This window comes from Epinephelus lanceolatus, chromosome 14 (genome assembly GCF_041903045.1).
Source record: "Epinephelus lanceolatus isolate andai-2023 chromosome 14, ASM4190304v1, whole genome shotgun sequence".
In the NCBI taxonomy this organism is placed as follows: domain Eukaryota; kingdom Metazoa; phylum Chordata; class Actinopteri; order Perciformes; family Serranidae; genus Epinephelus; species Epinephelus lanceolatus.
In genome coordinates this window covers 36,080,327-36,102,903 of record NC_135747.1, presented here as the reverse complement: position 1 = coordinate 36,102,903, position 22,577 = coordinate 36,080,327, and the positions used below count along the sequence as shown (strand labels likewise).

General features: G+C 41.9%; 1 protein-coding gene across 2 annotated transcripts in view; it reads left to right on the top strand.

Moving 5' to 3' along the window:
- Nucleotides 1-19,143, top strand: part of tbx15 (T-box transcription factor 15) — a 59,224-nt gene extending 40,081 nt beyond the window's left edge. For both annotated transcript variants that reach the window (XM_033617224.2, XM_033617223.2), the window contains exons 5-8: nt 1,053-1,220; nt 2,473-2,537; nt 12,076-12,173; nt 17,187-19,143. In XM_033617224.2, coding sequence (XP_033473115.2) covers nt 1,053-1,220; nt 2,473-2,537; nt 12,076-12,173; nt 17,187-18,019 — 1,164 coding nt within the window. In that variant the 3' untranslated portion in view covers nt 18,020-19,143. The remainder of the gene's footprint in view (nt 1-1,052; nt 1,221-2,472; nt 2,538-12,075; nt 12,174-17,186) is intronic.
- The last annotated feature ends 3,434 nt before the right edge of the window (nt 19,144-22,577 follow it).

The window sequence follows — 22,577 nt, the reverse complement described above, 5'->3', positions numbered from 1 at the left end:
GTTAAACTATTACAGTGACCAGCTGTGTGTCCTGCCAATGTTAAAGGACAGCTTTGTCTGAAACCACAAGTCACTGCCCACTGATTTTTACTGAGCTAAAGGTATTTAGTCACAGTCCACCACCACCGTCAGCTGATCTCTCAGCACAGAGCGCCAAACACCACAGAAATGAACACTGAGCAGCACAGATGGAGACAAAATGTTTAAAACCATGGATCACAGATTACAGCATCCATCTGTGTGTATCTCCATCAGCCCAGTCATCGTCTCTGTGCGGCATGCGTGCGATTTGAGGTCTGGAACGTTAAATGTAGCTGTTCCCCCTACAGGCCTGGTTTGAAATGACCCCCTCTGTTGGTCTGGGGAGTTTGGCTCTGTGTAGGTTTTCTCACTCTCAGATTAATCAAGAGCAGACCGAGGCCCCGAGGCGAGGCTGGGGCCGACACCGCCTGACGCCTCCCTTCTGCTGTGAAATAATCCTTGGCCCTGCGGCGAGCGTCATCGCAGTGTGAACTCAGTTTCCGCTTCGTGTCACGTGGCCCTAAGGAGGAGCAGTCGGGCTAATTGATGCTACAAAGGACTTGCACGTATTATGTGTTTGCTGAGAGGGAAATTGAAGGCAGAGGCTTCAAGTTTTGTGTTTTGGAAAGTTTAGAGGCACAAATCCCACAAGCACACACAGATTTGTGAGACATCACTAAACTCATGAGGGCCCTCATTCACCAAATCCACTTCCTAACCCATAATCCTTCACAACTACAGGCCCAATCCTCACTGAAACCCAAAACCACTGTCAGAAGTTTGACATCCCTCTGTGTATGTAACTTGTCACTGTTCCACTAAAGACACATTAGAGTCTGTACATTCTGTGTTTTCTCTGGACATCAAGCAAAAACAGATTAATGCAAATTTAAATGGGATCTCGCCTGCGGTCACTAAAACTTCAAACTCAGATTGGAAGATGTCCGTCATCATTTGTGCTTATTTTCCAAATGTCTTTTCAAAGATATTTGTACAACAATATTCACCCTTTTCCCTTTCCTATTTTTCAGATCATCCTGCACTCCATGCACAAGTATCAGCCTCGTGTTCATGTCATCAGGAAGGACTTCAGCAGCGAACTGTCTCAAAACAAGCCGGTGCCCAGCGGGGAGGGAGTCAAGACCTTCAGCTTTCCTGAGACCGTCTTCACCACCGTCACTGCCTACCAGAACCAACAGGTGTTACTATTATTATCATTATTATTTCTTTACAGGAAAAAAAACACCTTAAAGGTCCAGCGTGCAGGATTTAGATCGATATAATGGCAGGAATTTTATGCAGTATGCATAAGTATGTTGTCATTAAATCAGTCAGGAACACCTTAGTCAAAGACCCTCTTACACCCATCTACATGGAAAGCCATAACACGGAGAGAGCATACTCTCTGCCCTTCCATGCGCCTACATGGAAAGCCTAAGGCAGGGAGAGCAGCAGCAAAGACCTCCAGGAACAGAACAGAGCAGCAACAATGACAAACAGAAATGACATTGATTCGTCAGACACAGCATGAAAAGGAGGAGGTGGGTTGTCAAGCAGCTTGCAGAGGAAGCAGCAACAGTAGGCAGGCCAGAGCAGTTTAAATTGGGCGCTCTGAATGAGATTCACCAATTGGTTGCATAGAAAGGAATCATGTGATCTATCAGCTGACTCCCTTCCATCAATCAGCTGTTGATTGGGCTGTTTGAGATCAGCTGATGGAGCTGGGATGTGAGCTGAGCTTGGCATCGTGTCCTAACGCTAACTAACGCTATGATCAATTTTATAATCACCTAAAAAATGTGGAGCAGGTCCTCTTCTATGGAGCCTGCCATGTTGTTTCTAGCTAGCTCTAGATAGTGCCATTCACATTACCGTTTTGGACGCCGTAGGTCTCCAACTCGCATGGCACACAGGAGAAGTTTATGTTGGTTGCCATCTGCAACCTCCTCGCTAGGTGCCACTGCTCAGTTGCCCCACAAATTTGAAGATCTTGCAGTTTCAAGAATGAACACAAATTCAAATAATCTCTGCAAAATTCGTGTCATCTTGCAGTGTTTTTAAATCCCTGCATCTTGTCCTGCAAAAAAGTGGTTGAATTAAAAGAATGCTTCACCACAGATTTTTCTGTAAATGTGATCAAAGCAAGCATTTATGAGCCAAAGTCAATTAAATACAGAGCCTCAGTCTCTGCAAGGTTTTCTTAAAACTCCATTGTCTCCCTAGAATTTGTCTTTCAGTTGGTGCTTCTCTAATTGGCAATACTACATGGCATGGTGGTAACCATGCCAAACAAAAAACAGAGTGAAAGGATGACTTTTAATAAGCTTTTATTATTAGGACAATTTATTGCAAAATAGCACAGACATGTTGGCGTATTTAAGTGTTGTAGAAAAGGCTTTGCAGATTTAGTTTAAGCTGTGATAATGAAAAACATCTCCTTCTCGTCTGCAGATCACCAGATTAAAGATCGACCGCAACCCGTTCGCCAAAGGATTCCGGGACTCTGGCAGAAACAGGTACGTTATAGCATCACAGACACACAACACTGCCTGTTACAGTGTTTCAAATTTATTATTGTATTATTTCTATTGTGTGTGATCTTCAATATGAAAATAATGGTCTGAAGATAGCACTTAGCACCATATGCTGCCCCATAAAACAGCTGCTTTGTCTGTTGCCAAGAGAAACACTTTGAATCTGCAGCACAGACAGACAGAGAGTCACTTCATCACCGCTTTACCTCTCTCTTTGTTTCTATCATTTATCTCAAAAATGTGCATGAAAGCTCAAAATGCAAGGGAAAAAACACTGGTTTGCACGATTAATGTATTGGTTGGTTTAGGCACAAAACACTTGGTAATGGTCAGGAAAAGATGACGTTTTGGCTTAAAATACCTGGTGTTGGTGGTGCTACCCCAGCTGGAAACACAACAATGGGTCCCTAAAAAACACCCACGTTTGGTGGCTAAAAAGCAGCTGGAAACGTAGTTATGATGACCTTCTACAAAACATCCATTTTAATTGTTTTCATCTTACACAGTGGTCTGCAGTTTGGCAGGCGTCTCGCCTAGGTGATGCACCATCCACCATCCCCTTCACCCCCTGATGACGTGGTTACTGTTTGTTAACATGCTCGCCATTAAAAGCCGACCCCAAATTCCCCGCCTCGCTATATATTTTTTCTGCGCTGTGTCCCCTTTTTACACAGATCACACTATAGGACCACTACAAAGTCCCTTCTTCATGCCTCCTTTGCATTTCTACACAGAACCGTTGATGGCAACATCATTCTTGTGTGTGATTATACACTGCATCACGGCGTTGGGGAAACGAAAGAGGCGTGATGGCCTCTGGTGTGACATAAAACATAATTGCTGAGGAACTTCATAAACAACAACAGTGGCACTGACGTGTCAAAAACAATCATTTACCGTCTCTGTTATGTGGCAGCTGATGTGATCCTCTGCTCAGAGGGTATGGAACTACTGAATCTCATTGTTTTCTCAAGTTTCAGATAATTATGACCGCTGTTTTTCTTCTTTGAGTTAGCCGCTAACTGCTAAGAGCTACTTCTTAAATCTTCCACGGTGGGTAAAACCCATAACATGTCGTCAAAATGTCACACCCATGCCACCCATGATCCCATCTTACAGGCTGTCCTGTTTATATAGACATTTTTCATGTTACTACCTCCCATGGCAGCTTAAAGGCGAGACCACTCCTTCCCCCAATTTCGCAATCATACCTTATATTTACATGATAGTATTCTACAACTTTTCTACTCTTAATGAAACAAAACAACTTGGTCTCCAAAGTCGTTAAAGTCCAGCACCTGTGCAGTGCAGTGACTTGCTGCGTTAGACACTGACATAAAAACGTCCTTTACCATCGGCATGATACGCGGCCAGTTTAACAGCGCTCAGTGGCATCAGGGGGAAACGCAGCAGGACAAGAGCAAAAGTTGAGGTGGTGAAAGTCCAAGTAGGGCGGGCAGGAGTGGTGGTGGATGGGTCCAACACAGACTTTCACCCGGGAGAGCCGTGCTCGCATCCTGTAAGATTATAAAGTCAAACCCTGTTCTTTTTTCCTAAACCTAATCACATGCTTTTGTTGCCTAAACCCAACTCTGTGCATTAGTTGTTGGAGGATAAAAAAGCTAGTGCTTTTATTTTGAAAGAGACTGTATGCAAACGGTAAATTTCCTGCGAAAATGGAAGTGTACTTTTACAACAATACATGTAACAGGCAGAACTTGACATGGCATCCCAGAACGTCAACAGCCAACGCACTTAGGGTACCTTGCACGTTGTATGTGGACGTGGAAAGTCCATGAACAAACATCTGTATGTGACGAGGTCAGAGTGAGAACGTATTGAACAAAACACAAAACTACAAGTGTTACTGGTGTCCAAATAACTCTAAATTAAGTGTGTAACTGTTCAAAAACATGCATTTTCAATAAGTTTTCAATAACATTACCAAATCCATGAAACCAGGAAGTCATACAGCATTAATCATTATACAACTCAAACAGGATGGAAGCAGGATGAAAACACTGGAAGCAACACACACACACACACACACACACACACACACACAAACACACACACACACACACCCACACACACACACACACACACACACACACACACACACCATGAAGACAAAGACAGACAGGGTGTTACACTGTTTCCTGTGACGAACACAACCCGACTGTTCAGACCCTCTCATCGCTGTTTGCACCAGCTGTGTTGTCACAACCTGTGTGCTGATGTCACCCAGAGAGAGTGTTCCTATTGGCTGTTGACAATATGGCATCATAAATAATGGTGCTGATCAACACTCACCTTTTTAGTGAGCTTATGATATTACTACATGTTTGATTTTGTTGGTAAAGACAAGCCCTCACTGTCTCTTCCTCATTCTCTTCCTCTCCGTCTTTCCTTTCTCTCTCTGTCCGTCTCTCTTCTCTTAATTCGTCTCTCCGTCTGTCAGTCTCTGAATTATCATATATAAAATTTGTGGAGGAGAGGAGGAAGGAATGGGGGTGCACTAAACCACCAGACCCCTCCGCACATGAAAGCAGCCCCCCCCTCCATCTGGTCCGCATTATTGGCACAAAGATATTTGAGACATCTTTTTTCGTTTTTCAAACAATAGACTGTTTGATTTATGAACTGGCATTAGAATTTCATTGCAGAAAAGCTACAGATGAAAAGATAACGGAGAGTGAGATATTTGTCTGGAGGGAGAGACAATGAATTTATCCTCACGTACGGCTCGTGAGTCCTTCCCCGCATGCAGCCCTTTTGGGATTTGTTTTGTTCAGATTCAGACTTCAGAGTGAGAACTCAGCTTCTGTCACCGGAGCTGCGTTTCATCTTTGATCATTCATGAATATTGTTAGCGAGCTGCAGCTCTGACCTCTGACCTTCATATTGCTGCTTTGGCTAATTATGGTGATTTAGGATTTTAATTGGTCATATACTGTCAGTAACTCTGGACGAGGCTGTCTGCTCAACATATTGTGTAACTGTAGATTCTGTATGTTTCAGCTCAGCACACTATAATATTAGATTTCACACCACAGCTGGAAGTTTTTTTATTCTGTCCATGTGGATCAGATTTTTAGCGTTGCTGATGACAGTAACATTTTGGCACAAACTCTCTCTTGAATTACTGGGATGAGCCTCATATTTAGGTTCTATCATTATTATTATTTCATTTACATTTTTTACATTTATTATTTATTTCATTTTAGACAGTTAGCACAGTACAATATCCTGATCAACATACAAACAGTCAAACAAATACATCGTACACTATCCATAAATGATAGAGAAAAGAAGAAGAAAAGAGAGGGAAGGGCATAGAAAAATAAATGCTTAAAAAACAACAATAACACTATATATATATATATATATATATATATATATTTAATATATTTTTATTTATTTTTTATTTATATAGCACATATACAAAAAGGTAATAATAATAATGATAATAATAAACTTTTATTTATATGGCACATACACAAAAAAGGTGATATTACATGCTTTACAGTAGATGAAAAGAAAATGAGTAGTATTAAAAATAAATCAAGAAAAAAAGCTGAATAAAAAGGGACATTTAAAACAATTAAAATCAACAAGAAAAAAAGCAACTCCTCCACATGGACATGGGTATTTTTGAAAACAGGATTTCACAGTCAAATCCAATCTCAGTCCAATTGACAACGCAAAAACCCAATTGAAGTATTGTCAACAGCATGCCAAATCAACAGGTCTCAATATAGCCGGTACCCCAGAGCCATGCAGTAGCAAAAAGAAGAAGAAGAAAATGGCCGACCAGAAGGCTATCTGGCTGCACTGACCTCCGCATTATATTCTGACACCTCTGTTCCTCAATATAGTGAAAGAGTAACTGTACATTTATGTGTTAACATGTAAAAAGTCTTGTTAGCAAAGTTAGAGCAAGAATTATTTTTGCCATGTCCGCCATTGCATGAAAAGTTGCTTCATTTGTGACGCCTCACAAAGGAGATAACTGCACCATTAGTGTAGTGGAGGGTACGTGCACCTCTTTTTCTGGCCATTCACAGTATACTCACCTATCAGCCAAAAATCTGTTGTAGTATTAGGGAGTCTTCCTCATCAATAACAAATCTTCACCCTGGACGAAGTTTTACAAAAGGTCAGTTCTGAGTGACCTCAAAGAAGTTTGCATGTGTACAAAAGACCACAACACACTGAAAATCTACGTTTTCAAATATACCTGTGTACGTTCTGACAAGGCCTGACTAACCTCATCTCTGATGTGGGTGGAGCCTTTGTGGTGGAGGTGATGGGTGGATGTTGGCATCAGGTCAGGCATCAGCTGTCAGGTGCAGCTAGTTGGGTTAATAATGTCTGACTTGTGACTGGCTCCTGTGTGCAGTCACTCCAACCTTTACTTTTTCATTTGATTGAGGAAGAGGACAAGTCACATTTGAGACTTTCCAGCCAATTTTAAATAGGACTTCTTCTGTTTGCACATTTTACAGATCAAAACACATGAAAGCTTAATCAGATTTCCTGCTAATCCTTATCAGGGTGTTTTAATAGGAGACATGTCTTTGCCCTTATCTGTCACTTTACTGCTTCTTTCCTGCTTTGTTATTTTTCTGACTGCTGCTGCTGGATCCCATAGAATCAGCTTCAGTTCTTACGTCATGTGTACACTAGTAAATATTACAAGTAGTCCACTTATTATTGTGTTAAGATATGTGATCAAACAGGAGCTAAGAGCTGCAGCTGAAAAAAAAAAAGAAAAATTAAGGAAAAGAAATAACTCTCATTTCATAACTGGCTTTCAAGTAGTTTACATGCTCCTGCCACTTTCTGTAGATACACATTGAGGTATTAAATACAGTTTTTATTCATTTTCCTTAAGTAAAAAAGTGACATTTTCCACTCTGTCTAACGGCATCACATTCATTCTGTATCTGAAACATTTAAAGCCAAGACTTTTTTTGGCTTCAGCAGTCGATCAGATCGGATCATTGTATTCACTTTTCCCTGTAACGTTCCAACATATCTGTCACGTTTGGACTTTCCTTGTATCTTGATTTAAATTTAAAGTGCAGTTTGGCAGTCGCAACCTCAGTTGTCGTGAAGGACATGCTGACAGGTATCAAAAAGGTCAAAGGTCAAAATTAGAACTACAGAAATAGATACATACTATGTAACAAAGTATGAGCTCAGATTAACAGATTGAAATTCCAATATAATACAATTGTCTTGTTGCCATGGCAACAAATAATCTCGTTAGTTACCAATTATGAATATTTTGATGCCCAACCTGTTATCATGCACACACGCATACCTACAAAAAGTAATGTATCAGAATTTGTATGTTACTCACATAATTTGGAAGACTGCGATCACTTGATCAGACGTAGTTAGCAGAGCAAAAGTCCATGTTTGGAGGCAGGTAGGAAACACAGGACTTTCTCCCAGGAGCCCTGTGTTTATGTCCCCCGTGAAACCACGTTAACTTTGAGATATTATCAGGTACGTCGTCAGGAAGTAAAATTCTTCTCCTAAACCTAACCTATGTAACTTTACTTAACCTAACCTACGTAACTTCACTAAACCTTATCTACAAAGCTCTACTTTTAAGCTCAACCTATGTAACTTTAGTTTGCTAAAACTTATTTACGTAACTTTACTCTTCTAAGACCAACCTACGTAACTTTACTAAACCTTACCTACATAACTTACATTGCTAAACCCACTTTTTAGCTAACCATATCTACGTAGCTTTACTTTGCTAAACCTTGATTACGTAACTTTACTAAACCTAACCTATGCAGCTTTACTTTATTTAACCTAACCAACGAAATTTTACTTCACTAAACTTAACCTATGTAATTTTACTTTTCTAAGTCTAACCTACATAATTTTACTTTGCTAAACCTAACCTACATAACTTTACTTTTGTAAGATAACTTACGGAGCTTTGCGCTAAGTATGTAACTTTGCATTAAGTACATAACAAGATGACACCATTCATGGAGCACTAAGCCGTTAGATATCATATCATATAAAGATAAGATTATCCAGTAGATTAAGTCTCTGCAGTGAACAGTGGCTCTTTGAAGGACTTCTATAAGACATTAAGAGCGGATCTATGATTCAGAGTCCGATTCAGGTTTTTTGCACGCGGCTCTCAACATGGAGGTAGCTAAACCGGTAGGTAGTAGCTAACAGTGGTAACAGTGTTAACAGAGCAAATGGTGTTAACGATGCAAAATTGGAGGATGGGCGCTATGCAATGGCAGTAAGCCAGCCAGTGGGATAGACACATGCACCAACATGCCCATGCAGCCTGATCGTCTTCCGTACTAACAAAAAGAGAAGCGCGAAGGTAGCACGACTTCACTCTCTGCTCAGGATGCCATCACTCCACCGTATCTTTACATAACAAATACCAGTTTGCTGCTGTTTAATGCTGTGAATGTTGCATACAGAACCTTTAATTCATTCAAAAAAGTAAAGAAAGGGAGAACTACATTTGCACATTTTAAAAAAAACCTGTTCAGTTACCTTTAAGCAATGCATCAAGAAATCTTTAAAAGTATCATCCTGTAATAAAATAGTTTGACTTTCTTGAGTTGCCGTTTTGCAGTCCGTTCACTCAAAATGCCAAAGGTGAAGGCAGCAGCTGCGACTAAAAGTGTTGGAAACAATCATAAAAACAGGCGTGACATCTTTTGTTTTTGTTGCTCTGCCACACGTGTCTGTTAAATGTTACTCGGTTTATATTAGTATCGGATATGAGTGACATTAACAGTCATCACAAAAGCTAACATGCTTTTCTTTTAGTAGTAAAGTGGCTGCAGTGTGAACGCAGCCTGTTTTCTGTGGAACGTTACCAACTCATTCCACACTGAGGGGAAATTCAGAATTAATATAAAGGGCAAACCTGCACTGCTAATTCTCAAATTAAGCACCAGCTTGTTTTCCTTTTTCTGACTCTCTTAATAGCATCTTAATATAGAAGCTCTAAGTTATGGTGGTGTCGTCAGTTGTGTCTGGTGCCCAGGCTTTATGGCCTATAGCGGAGGGATACAGCTCATTTGTTAGGTTTTGGTCCCGCAGCAGTGTGACTGGATGAATGAGTGCAGTGATGGCAAGGGCCCGGCCGATTAGCATGGCGCACTAACGAGCTGCCACAGCCAGGGAGTTAGTGGCCCTAAAATAACACGGTGAGCAGTGATGGGGCGCTGGCTTCCCTGGGATGGGGGCCGAGCGGCGTGCAGGGAAGTAAATCAAGCAGGAAGGAGAACTGTGTACAGATTCAAGATGAAACGTCACCCAGATTTATGTGCACAGTAAAAACCTGCTCCTTTTTAATGGCTCCAGTTTCCTCCGAGCAGGACTCCAGTTTCTCCCTCCCTCTCACTCCTTCTCATTCAGTCTGGCTCATTTACCGCCGACCTCTCCCTCTCTCATTCACACACACATTAACCAATATCACTTCCCCTCTCAGCTCAACTGAGCCTTTCAGTATATCTGCTCTTATTCTTTATTCACTCATATCCATCTCTCCTGCTTTTATTCACGTGGCAGTTTTTCAAAAACAATGTGAAAGTATATGACGGTTAAATGAGGATAACAGGGAAAAAACTGACTCATATCTTGAGACTCAAAACAATGACATCAGAATACAAATGACACCATCTACAGCACTGCATAAATGATTAGAAGAAATGTTTTTTCACAGGGTTTTTAGTTATTATATAATGATGCAGTTTTCATGTCAATAAAGCTTTGGCAGAAACATTCTTGGCTCAACACTCTTATGTTGTGTTCACGTTAGGCATAAATAAAACAATTGGCATGGGTAGATCACATGTAAAGTCAATGTAAAGATGCGAGTTTAAGTGGTGCAAATGAAGCGAGTAGCAGGATTTCGCATTACATTGTTATCCACGAGAGTTGAAAAATCTGAACTTCAGCAACCAATTCGCGCCACAATAGCCAATCAGTATTGAGATTCTCCAGGCATGTATAAAGCAGAGGATGTAACGGCAGAAGTTAATTAGTCAATTTAGCAATTTGACACGTGTATGACGCAAGTCAACACAAAATATTATAGTGTTCAAACTGCGCAAAAAAAATGTATTGCGTTTGTTAGAAATCCCACTCTGAAAGGACTCTTCTTGAAGGACTAAGCTCTACCCAGATCCAACTGCTTCTAAAGAACCCTTCATTTCAAAGACAGCGTTCTTCAAGGGTTCTCTGTAACTCTTTTTGGAAGAAAGAGTTCTTCAAGGATTGTTGAAAGCACAGCTGTTGAAAGATCAACAGCAAATATTCAAATGTTCTCTCATGTTTTAAATGGTATTTTTAAATGTAGATGCATCTGAAATCCCTCTACTCATTTCATTTTAGCTTTTTTGCCATAGCTAAAATATTTACCATCATTTAATGTCATACAACACCACATGATCTGCCAAAAGGTACTTTGCTTTTTATATTTGTGTTGATTTGGAACCAAATACAAGTTCCCAAGTTTGGTTTGGAGTTTTGGTTCCCAACCCTACTGCACCATTAGGAAAGTAAAGGCTGTAGTAGCAATGATTCAACAAAATCTCCACCTCCTAAAACCTGATTGGTAACCATCAGTGTTGTGGGTTGTGTTGGACAACATCAGCCTCAGTCCTTCAAGAATGTCATGAACTCCAAATGTTCTGGACATGGTTCCCTTGGCCCCAGGCTAACCAGTTCAATTAAAACCATGATTAATGGGAGAGAAATCAATGAGTAATGTAGAAAATTACCACTGTACCACCCCCTGGGTGGGTTTAGATGAAACCCTTGGATTATAGATGGGTAAAAACCCTTAGGTGGGCTCTCGTTAGCACCATTAGAAGGTGAAAAGGGTCTGGACAAAACCCCCAGAGAGGGTTCTGGGTGTAACCATTACAAATTAAAATAAAAGGGTTCACTGTAGAACTTCTCAGAGGAGGTGTTGGGTGGAGCTTTTCACAGATGGTTCTTGGTATAATCCCTCTGAATCCTCATTTCCCTGCAGTTATCTGTGCTGCCTACAAATTCAGGTGAATCATGGTTAGCCTGAACTTCTACGGCAATTTACTGTGCCAGGTGAAGGCTTCCTTATAAAATCAGTTGCACAAAACACATTGTTTCCTTCAGGTTTTCATAAACTTTTCACCTAAGTATTTAAAGTTTTCTCTGTCTGAAAGTGATCAGGCTTGTGGGGAATTTACAGATCACAGATATAAGCCAGAGCCTGGCTATGTGAGGCTCAAAAAATAAGCAATAAAATCTTAAAATCTGCTCTCTCAATCTCACTGTGCACCAAACCTTTTGTCTCTGTGTGTTCGTGTCATCTGGTCAACACACAGACACACACACACACACACACACACACACACACACACACACACACACACACAGGCCTTTATTGCCCCATTCTCCTCTTTCTTTTTCAATCCTGCTGTTTCTCATGTTCTGAAATCTCTGTCTCTGTGTGTCTCTTTGTCAGAACTGGCCTGGAGGCGATCATGGAGACTTATGCTTTCTGGAGACCTCCTGTGAGGACCCTTACATTTGAAGACTTCACCAATATGCAGAAACAGCAAGGTGTGTGAACCCATATTCTCTCTCTGTGAGGGAGAAAAGCTACATGTCAAACTCCACGACGTATATTCTTCTTGAAAATCCCCCTTCAGCCTCACTAGACAACTTCTAATTCAATTTCCTCCTTTGAGATTTTTACAGAGATATTTAGCGCAGAATAGTAAAAGACAAAACATATTTTTTCATGCGTAAAATCTCGGTCACAAACCCTAAGATACAGACTGGTCTCGGTGTCTCCACTTTGATGGATTTGATGGATGAAGTTGGTGTTACTGTCAAAGATACGCACAAATTGGCGGCTTGAGAAAGAATCCCTTGTTTTATTTTGAAGGACTGACATCCAAAGTGGTTGATTTGGCCTCCACCGAACGACACCCAAAAGAAATGATCCAAGGTATGCAAGGTAAATGCATGGTAGATTTTGCGTACGGTCAGACACCTGACCACCTGATAGAACATGACCTCTCTGACCTTTTTCTCCTCAAACAGACACGTATCAACTCACTAACCCCGTTAGATCAGCACCATCTGCTCTTGACATATTATGAAATTAATCTCTGAAAGCCACGACTCCCATCCAGTGTATGGGATAAGAGGCAAACTAAAGTATGTCTCATTTAACATGTGATCTGAATCCTAGGCGACCACTTTGAGAACTCCTGTGGTATCTTGTCATACCCATCGTTAAAGGTGGGGGAAAATTGATGCAGCATATTATCGTAAGACACAGATGGAGTAAATACAAATTTAACTTTTGATACCCTTAAGTAAAGTTAGGATTAGGGTTTAAGGAGGGGTTTGGGGTCAGAAACAGTTGCCTTCTCAGTCCATTAGATACAACAGACACTGACAGAGTTTTCCTTTCGGGACATGATTTGCAGTTGAGAAAATTGCAATATATGTTGTTGAAATACTCAGCATATTGCCAAATGGTTAAAATTGCAACAATATTATATCCAATTCACATTCAACATATGCACCCTCTGTCCTTGGATCCTCCCAGCAGATTTTTTCTCGTGATTCATTATCACAATTTACAAATCAACATAAATTTGCTGCTAATTACGCAACATACAGTGTTTTATTTTTAGTTTAAAACAATGTAAAGTAATCAATTGCTGCCTATGTGCCTGTCTCTAAAACTGAAAGTAGTGCACAGTGGTAATTAGCATGACCTTGGTGCACGTTCTGTCCCAACCTGAACTCTCCTTCTGCATATTTTCCCTGCATATATCACCACACACTACATCAGCTATGGTTGTCCTTCATTTGAGCTTGGCCATACGCTGCTCCCCTGGCAGGTTCGGCAGGCGTCTGCTGAACTTTTCACATCGCGCACAGGCCTTGAAAATAAAATCGTTAAACGAACCCTGTGGCTTTTGGACGGCTCCGCGACACGAGTCAGCGTCAGCGGGGCCACCTCCCTTTGTCCCGGCTCCAGCTCAGGCACAAGGTCTTAGTCATCGTGGCTCGTATCAGGGGCCGCGCCGCTTTTAAAAGCAACTCTGTTTCCTCGCAGGCCCTATCTCGGTTACCTCTGGAGGTCAGCATGACGTGACGCTCCGTATTTTGTCTGAGCAGGCGGACATGTGTTTGTTATCATTAAACTCCTCCGAAGTGATTAGGATTTAATCAAAGTCGTTGCACCGCCAGTGAACTCTGTGTCACCCTGACAGGACGCTGGTGTACGTGTGCAATGACTGTGTGTGTGTGTGTGTGTGTGTGTGTGTGCGCCTTTGCCCTTATGGCACCAGACACCCTTTTCCCTTCAGCTAATCAACTATTCCCCCTCGGCACTGAAGCACCTCGAGCCCCTCTAACCAGAGGAAAACATGACATCACCAAACTATCGTCCCTCTCTCCCTCTTTTTCCTCATATACCTTGCATTCTCTCCCTCTCTTTCCCCCCTTTACTTTATTTCCCTCCCTCCCCCCTCATCTCTTCGAGCAGAGCAGAGCTGCAGTGATATTATCGAAGGCATATGGTGCAAAATCAGAACCCCAGCCAAGCGAGTCCTGGATTATTTAGTTATGCCTCCTCCTCATTCCGGGTTCAAACTGAATTTCTCCAACAGCAAGATGAACCCCAGCCAAATTCTCATTAATAGAGAAATATGCGATTGATATCCCACAGCTATCATTTCACTCTGAAAGGCTCAACTTAGTGAATACAATTTGTGCCAGCCCCCCTTCAGCTGAATCACTACAGTACATGTCTAAACTCTGAGAGTCTGTGGCTTTTTATTGAGGAAAGGACTCGGGATGTGGGGCGGCTCTGTTGACCAGACATGGTCAAAACTGAATCCATATTTATATCCACATACCAGCGATAAATTTTATGATTTGCTTCATGATCTTGTATTCAGCGGTTTCAAAGAGTAAGGCCCTGCAATTAGTCTGAGGAGGGGAGATTTAAAACGTCCGTGCAGATCAGCAAGGTTGTGCATTAAAGTGGCGACAGGTGAATTCATAAAGCAGCTTAGTCTGACTCATGTGCACCACTGGGACATGCTCCCATTGGCCACTGCTGTCTGCTCAAACCTAGAAGATACATGATGAGGAATCATCACAAAAACTTTGATTGTGCCTCAAGAGGACTCCTCAGTTCATTCTGTGCTCATATGAGAATATATTTAGGCAAGAGTCAGTCTTAAAGGGACATTACTACCATTTAGTGTTTTACAACAATACATTCCAACCTGGTGTGGAAGACATTTCTCCTGCACTGCCACAGGGTAGAGAGGATGTGGAGGTCTGGCAGTAAGAGACTAAGGGCGGGGACACATGCTGCGCCTGTAACTGCCTGGGAAATGCCAGATCGGGAGCCTGGCACTGCTCTTGTGCCTGCTCTGCACCAACTGTTAATGGCGGCGTATACTTGTGCGTCAGACCCTACGCCATGGCCTACACATGTGGTTTACGCCATTGTGAGCATTTATACTTGTGTGGTGGTGTGTCTGTGTCACTCTGCAGTTACACCTCCAGAACACTGGTCAGCAGTGGGGTTTCTGTGAAGTGCTGTAGAGTTTAGTTGATTCAAAACACACATTAAACACACATTAAACACATATTAAACACACATTAAACATGGCTTAATAGAGACAGTTTCAAACACAAGTACACAAATCAGCTTCACTATAACTTGCAGCATTCACAGACAAACACTTGTCTTTATCTGGACACATTTTCCCCACAAATACAACATGCTAATGTTTTTAGCACAAACCTATGGCATTTTACATTATATAAATTAGCCTAGCAGCTAGCAGACGTTTTTTCTGTACTCATATAAAACCAGGGACAACAGCAACATTTAACAAAAGTAATGTTACAAAATTTCAGCCCCGATCATACAGAAAGCATTTTAGCAGCTGGAGGCCACTTTTTGTAATTGTTTTTAATGTGAGAAAAGCTTTTTCCTTGCGATTTTTGGTTTGTGTGTTTTTGCAAACTCAATTGAATCGGTTCCCAACTGAATTGAATACAATATGATTGGGATTTGGAACAGCTGAACATCAATTGAATCGGTTCCAAAGCCAAGTCCCTGTGGACTGAGCTACTGCCGCCCCTAACATAAAAATGATAAATGCTGATGTCTAATTTTATGCATCATTTATAGGGGCGTAACAATATCTGGATGTGGATTGATATGTCGATTGATTCAATAATCAATGATCCAGTATCATAGATGCAAGGTGAAAACACTGATACATATCAGCTTGAAGATACGCCTTTATTTTGAAATTCAATTGGTCTGTGTCACCACTTTCATCCAAGCACACCCCTTCCTAAACATTCAGACAGTGCTAGAGGCAGATAATTGTTAACAGCCAAGGAAAAGACAACCATTATTTACTGTTATTGTCTCATGCATTCATAACCAGTCGGTGCTTGCTCTCTGGCATCAGTAAAAATTTCCTCTTGTGCCTCCAGCTCATCCAAAACTCTGCTGCCAGAATCTTGACTCAGACTAGAAAACATGACCACATCACGCCAATCCTGGCTTCACTACACTGGTTACCTGTTGCTTTTAGAATTTTAGGATTTTATTAACTACTTACAAAGCCCTGAGAGGCCTCGCTCCAAGTTCCATAACAGATCTTTTATTGCCCTACGTTCCTTCTCGCACCCTGAAATCCTCGGATGCATCTTTTCTTGTTGTTACGAGGTCAAGATTAATTCACAAAGGTGACAGCCTTTGCAGTCAGAGCTCCTTGACATTAGACTGACCTGCCTGAGGAGATTGGGGCTGCAAAATCAGTATCATCTTTTAAATCACTTCTGAAAACCTACTTGTTTAAAATGGCCTCTGTGTGTTTTACTGTTATTGTATTCTGTTTACTGCTTTTATCTTGTTTTATTTGCTTTGTCTTTTATTTGGTTTTGTAAAGTACTTTGTAACTGTGTGTTGAAAGGTGCTATATAAATAGTTTATTATTATGATTATTACTATATCATCTCATGTCGATTACAGGCCCCTGAATTGAAACAAATTGAAATCGTATTGTGATATATTTTTGGATATCAGCGAATATTGTGTTGCAAGAATCCATAAAAAATCATATCATGATGGAACTTGTGATTTACTCACCTAAAAATTGGATCTAAAATGAACAGAGCCCCACAACACAATAACAGGTGTGAGGCTTTTTTTTCCCCCTTTGATTTAACCTTTATTCAAGCAGGAAGTCCTTTGAGATGGAAATCTCTTATCCAAAGGACAGCTGGCCAACACAGTACACCAGTTACAGTTTAAGTAGAAATAAATCACAACAGACAGGAAATACAATTATCAATCACACAAGGAAGAAACTACATCCAGCTCAAATAAAGCAGCTGCGCTCGTTTATGCCTAAACCATGTTTCTTAATCTTAGTGAAACTTGTTGAGTATTTCTGCACTGATTCAAACTCAAATTGTCTTGGAACTGTTTTTATTTTTATATTAAAGTGCTGCTGAGATAAAATCACCTGACTGCACTTTATTTCACTGTTTCTGTATCTGTGTGTTTTCCAGGTGGAAGCACAGGAACTTCTCCCACCACCTCCAGCACAGGGACCCCCTCCCCCTCTGGAGCGGCTCATCTCCTGTCTCCCTCCTGCTCCCCTCCGACCTTCCACCTCGCCCCCAACACCTTTAATGTGGGCTGCAGGGAAAGTCAGCTCTGCAACTTGGGCCTGTCCGAGTACCCGGCCTGCGCTCGCAGCAACATGGCGGCCCTGCAGGGCTACGGCGGCTTGGCTGATAGTTCCTATGGACGCCTCCAGGCTGCAGGGGGTGCTGTGGCCTCTGGTCAGCCCTCTGAATCCTTCCTGCCACAGAGGACTTCATCCTTGATTGCTGCTGGCATGCAGGGCAGCGCTCACGCCTCCCTGAGTGGCGGTGGTAGTGGCAGCGGCACTGGAGGCAAGATGGACACCTATGGCGGTCAGCTCGGCTCCTTCCCGGCCTCGCAGCTACAGTACGTGATGCAGGCCGGAGGTAGCTCCAGCTCTGCCTCCTCCTCCTCATCCGGAACCTCCTCTTCCTCAGCCCACATGTTCAGCGGGAGCCACCACCACGTGCAGCAGGGCTCCTACAACGCTTTCTCCCTGCACAACCCTTACAACCTGTACGGATACAACTTCCCCACCTCTCCTCGCCTGGCCGCCAGCCCCGAGAAGCCGCAGGGAGGTTTGCTCTGCTCCTCGTCTCCTGCCGGGGCCTTCGCTGAGCGCCAGTACCTGTCCAATGGAAGCATGGACACTATGCACATGATTAGCAACACCAGTGGTGGCCAGCAGGGCAGCAGCTCCTGCGATGGACGTCAATATGGCTCCTCCTCTCAGATGTCTATGCACATGGTGTAGAAACTGGGACACGCAGTCCTCCGTGTTTCTAAAGTCTTTCAGCTGAAAAGCAAATCTCTCATCCATGAACCCGGTTTGGTGTTGATGTTGAACCGGTGTTTTCACACGAAGCGTTAACGTACCGAGGTACAAAACAAACCTTTCAGAAAAGGACATCATTTGTTTTTAAAGACACCCTGCCACATACGAAGCATTATAGAGGGAGTCAAAACTATTATTTAATTATCTTTGTATTAATGAAGTGAAAATTGGGACAGCAGCGTCACTCTCTTCCTGTTTCTGACACAGTGAGAACAACAGATTGTAATGAGAAGGAGAGGAAGGAGCCCACATGCTCTGGTTCAGAGGGGATTATCAGTTGTGAATCTGTTATGGTGCAATAGTAGCAACACTCTTTTCAAGTGACTCACTCTTGATTTTTATTGGGACTCAAAGGCTATGCAGTCATGACATCATGCAACCAAAGAATCTTCACTGTGATCCAGAAGTTTTGACTTCATGCAGCACTTGTGCCGATTCGTTTTCAGAAATGTCGGGGGGTCAGTGGTTCGCCATCACAGTCTGAAGTGTTGGCTGGAATGAAAGGGACAACTGGACAAGATCACTGAACGACTCGCTGCTTCAGACACGCAGGAGATGAAGTATTTGGACGCCGCGGGGTGAGCTCAACACGTGGATGCAGTAATTCAAAGAACTGTGGGTCGGGTGAACTGAGGAACTCTGTCTTCATCCTGAAAACTCCCAGCAGCAGGCGCGTATGTGAGAGTTCAGGACTCCACCACGCATCAACCCGTCGTCCTCACAGACTGGAATGGCTTCACTATTTTTGAGTGGATTATGTTTTTTAGCATATATATAAGATGGCGAATGCAATCAATAACATAAGCTTAAAAGTTGTTGTGTGAAAAGTTATAAAAGAAGCAATAGCAAGGCCGAGTAATTAAAGTATGTTTTGGTGTGTTGTAGAGATGTGTATTTAAGTGCTGAGCAGTATAACAATTTTACAGGACAATCTGTTAAAAAAAATGTGTGAAAAATGGGAAGTAATTCTTTTCCGAGGCATTTTGAAAAAATGTAAATACAGGTGCCAAGCACGTAAAAAGCTCAATAAACGTTTTAATTCATGTACATGGTTTGGATTGTTTCTTCTCCTCCTTAGTGACAAGTTATCAAGGTAAACTTGATATTTAAAGGTGCAGTGTGTATGATTTAGGGAGATATATATCACCTGAAAATAAGAATGTGTTGCATTTTCTTTACCTTAGAATGAGCCATTTATAACTACATAGGGAGCGGGTCCTTGTTTATGGAGACTGGCATGTTCACCATGTTTCTACATTAGCCCAGAACAGACAAACCAAACATTGGTTTTGGATAAGGCAATTTACATTTTCACGTCAGCCACCATAGTTAGAAGCCCCTCCACAACAAGCAGTGTTGGAAAAACACTGAACTGTAACAGTAACACTGCTTTATTCAGGGTTTTCACTAGTTTAAATCACTGGTTCCATTTGTTTTGGAGAGGAAGCGACCTCTGCATATAATTGACCTATGGCTAAGCCACGCCCCCAAACAACCCCAAACTATCAACATTCAGTGACCGGCGCTATGGCAGGTGTCACAGCACACGGCATTTCGCAGGAGGCAGTTAATGATTTTTGGGGACATAACGATCAGATGTCATTGAGAAGTAACCAAAAGGACCTAAACTACGCATTGGAGGGATATATTTATCATTTTATTGTTGAGAAGGTCGATGAAAAGCTTAAATTACAAGCCAAAATTTACAGGTCACAGTGTACGCTTGTGAACCGCATCTCGTTGCTGTCGCCATCAAAGACAACAAGTTAAAGTGCCACTGAAGTTAAAGTTTTTGGCTCAGAATATGAGAAAAGGATAACGGCCTTTTTACCATCTTTACCAAGAGTGTCTCTCCGTTAGTTTGGTGCTACAGTATTTACACTGAATCATTCAGCATAACGTTTGCCAACCTTTGTTATCTCTGCCATTACAGATAAGTTAATGAAGCTAAGCTCCAGAAGTTAACGTTAGCTTAACTAGAGCCCTTTGGACAACAGCTAACAATGATGTACGATCACCAAAGTACAAAACTAGAACAAAATAGGCTAATGAACTCCCAGCAAACAAGGTGACATGATGAACAACGCAGCTAGGAGCTAACGTTAGGCTAACTTTAGCTAACGTTAGCTAGAGATGTTAAAGATAACTTTATATTTCTTTCCAGTAAAGTGACAATATGTTGCCTCAAACACAATGTTGACTTACCTTAGAACAGATGTAAACATCATTGTTAATCTTATTCACGTTGAGTTGATGTTGTGGTCTAACGTTACCACACAACTTTATCCAAAGGAGACACTTTTCTCGGTTGAGATCTGTGTAAAAAATACACCTCATCGCCCAGCCTCTCAGGATACCTTGTGTACCCCACGCACACCGTTTGACCATTTTTAAACTTCAAATCTCCGAAAAAGCTCGTAAAACCGAACAAAACTGACTTTCTGTAATGCATTTCAATGGACGTCCAGGCAGAGAATGTCCGAGTGTATGGGAATGGCTATACGCACTGTGATTGGCTCATCTCGTTTGAGGGCGGGACTTAGCCATAGGTCAATTCGGTTCCCAGTGAAAACCTCCTGAATTTCTGGATCAGAAACAAAGGTGAGCGCACATGAAGTTATCAGAGGAAAAGGGTTTATGCAAAATAGCAGATGGTAGGGAACTGTCAACACATTCTCACTCCGACCTCATCACATATCGACGTTTGGTCATGGACTTACCGCGTCCGCATACGACATATTAGGTACCCTGGGTGCTTTGTTTGTTGACGTTCTGGGACGCCATGTCAACTTCTGCCTGTTACATGCATTGTCTTCTTTCATAACACACATCCGTTTCCACAGTTTTCACTGTACGACACTGCGAATTGATGTTTTTTTTTTCCCTTCAACAACAAACACATATAGTGGGGTTTAGGGAAAAAGAACAGGGCTTGGCTATAGAATCTTAGGGGACATGAACACCGCTCTCTCGGGTTAAAGTCGTGGCTTGTTGGACCCATCCACCCCACTCAGATTTTTTCCGCCTTAACTTTTTTGTCCATGTCCTGCCATGTTTTCCCCAGATGTTGCCGGGCATCATTGAACTATAACAGTAACTGACCACTTATCATGCCGTTGTTAAAGAATGTTAAACCTTTTTTCGCTGGTTTCTAATGCCTCAACTCACTGCCCAAGTGCTGGATTTCGACGACTTCTTAGTGAGACCGGGCTCATTTGTAACATGAAACTGTGGTGGACATTGGGAATGGAGATGGTGCTGTGGAAAAGATTTTCCTCAAGGGGACAATAAAGTCTAAGTCTAAGTCTGAAACTACTTCATTTAGTGTTGTTTTTTTTTTGTTTTTTTTGGAGAGGAAGAGTCCTCTGCGGATAACTCAACTCCCGTTAAAACCTCCCGCACATTCAACACTGAAAGAATTCTAACCGGCAAACGTTTCAGCTGGCTGCAATGTATAATCCTCACCACTAGACACCACTAAATCCCCCTAAATCTTACACACTGCTCCGTTAAGAAAATTACTCAGCAAAAATTAGGAACATACTGTGTTCTCCCAAAACTCTGGAACATGAGTTGCTCATATAAAAAAAACAAAAAAAACAATTTGGAGCACAAAAACAAAACAAATTACAGTGTTTATTGTAAGTAATCAACAAGAGAATGATACTTTTACATACTGGATGTCATACAATTAACAACAGTTCAGTGATAAATGATTATCTTAAAAACTGTTTGTAACTGTGGGAGTTAACTCGCCAGTCAGTCACGGCCTCGCGGCTACAATAACAACGAATGACATGATTATTAATCACACACAAGAGTGTTCTGCGCTTATGAAACACACACATCTGCTGTGCACCACATCACAGGCGCGGGCTTCAAACGCTGATGCAGTGCATCGATCATAAACCAAACTGGGAGAAAAAGACCCAAAAAAGACAAATTTTCTCCCTGCTGGTTCTGTTTATTATGAGAATGAAGAATAAATCTCTCGTGCCAACTGCACTCAGCTGCACTGCTGTTGTGCCTGACGCACATAAATATGGCACCTGTTTAAAGAGACAGAGAAATCCCCTTGTAATCATTTGAACCTCCGAAAGAGGGAAAACATGCAGCATTTAGGATCATTCCTACTCCAGCTTTGTGTTTCCCCCTCTTGTTACACAGGCACAGACTCCAGGGATTTACCCAGGGCCAATCAGCGCCCATTACACGGATGTCTTCAGAACGGTTCTCCCCAATCACTTCCTATCATGCGTATGGCTCCAACCATGAAATATCATATCTGAACCATCATCAGAAAATAAAGGGGGTGCAGGACCGTGGAGACAGCGACCCAGTATTGGAAACACCTGTTTTTCCAAGCATGACTTCAAATAATGAGCAGGGTGATGTACCGGAGAGAAGCGCATGATTTCATAATTTGGCTCCACTCCATCTATCTGGACATTATTTCCAATAATTATTCACATTATTT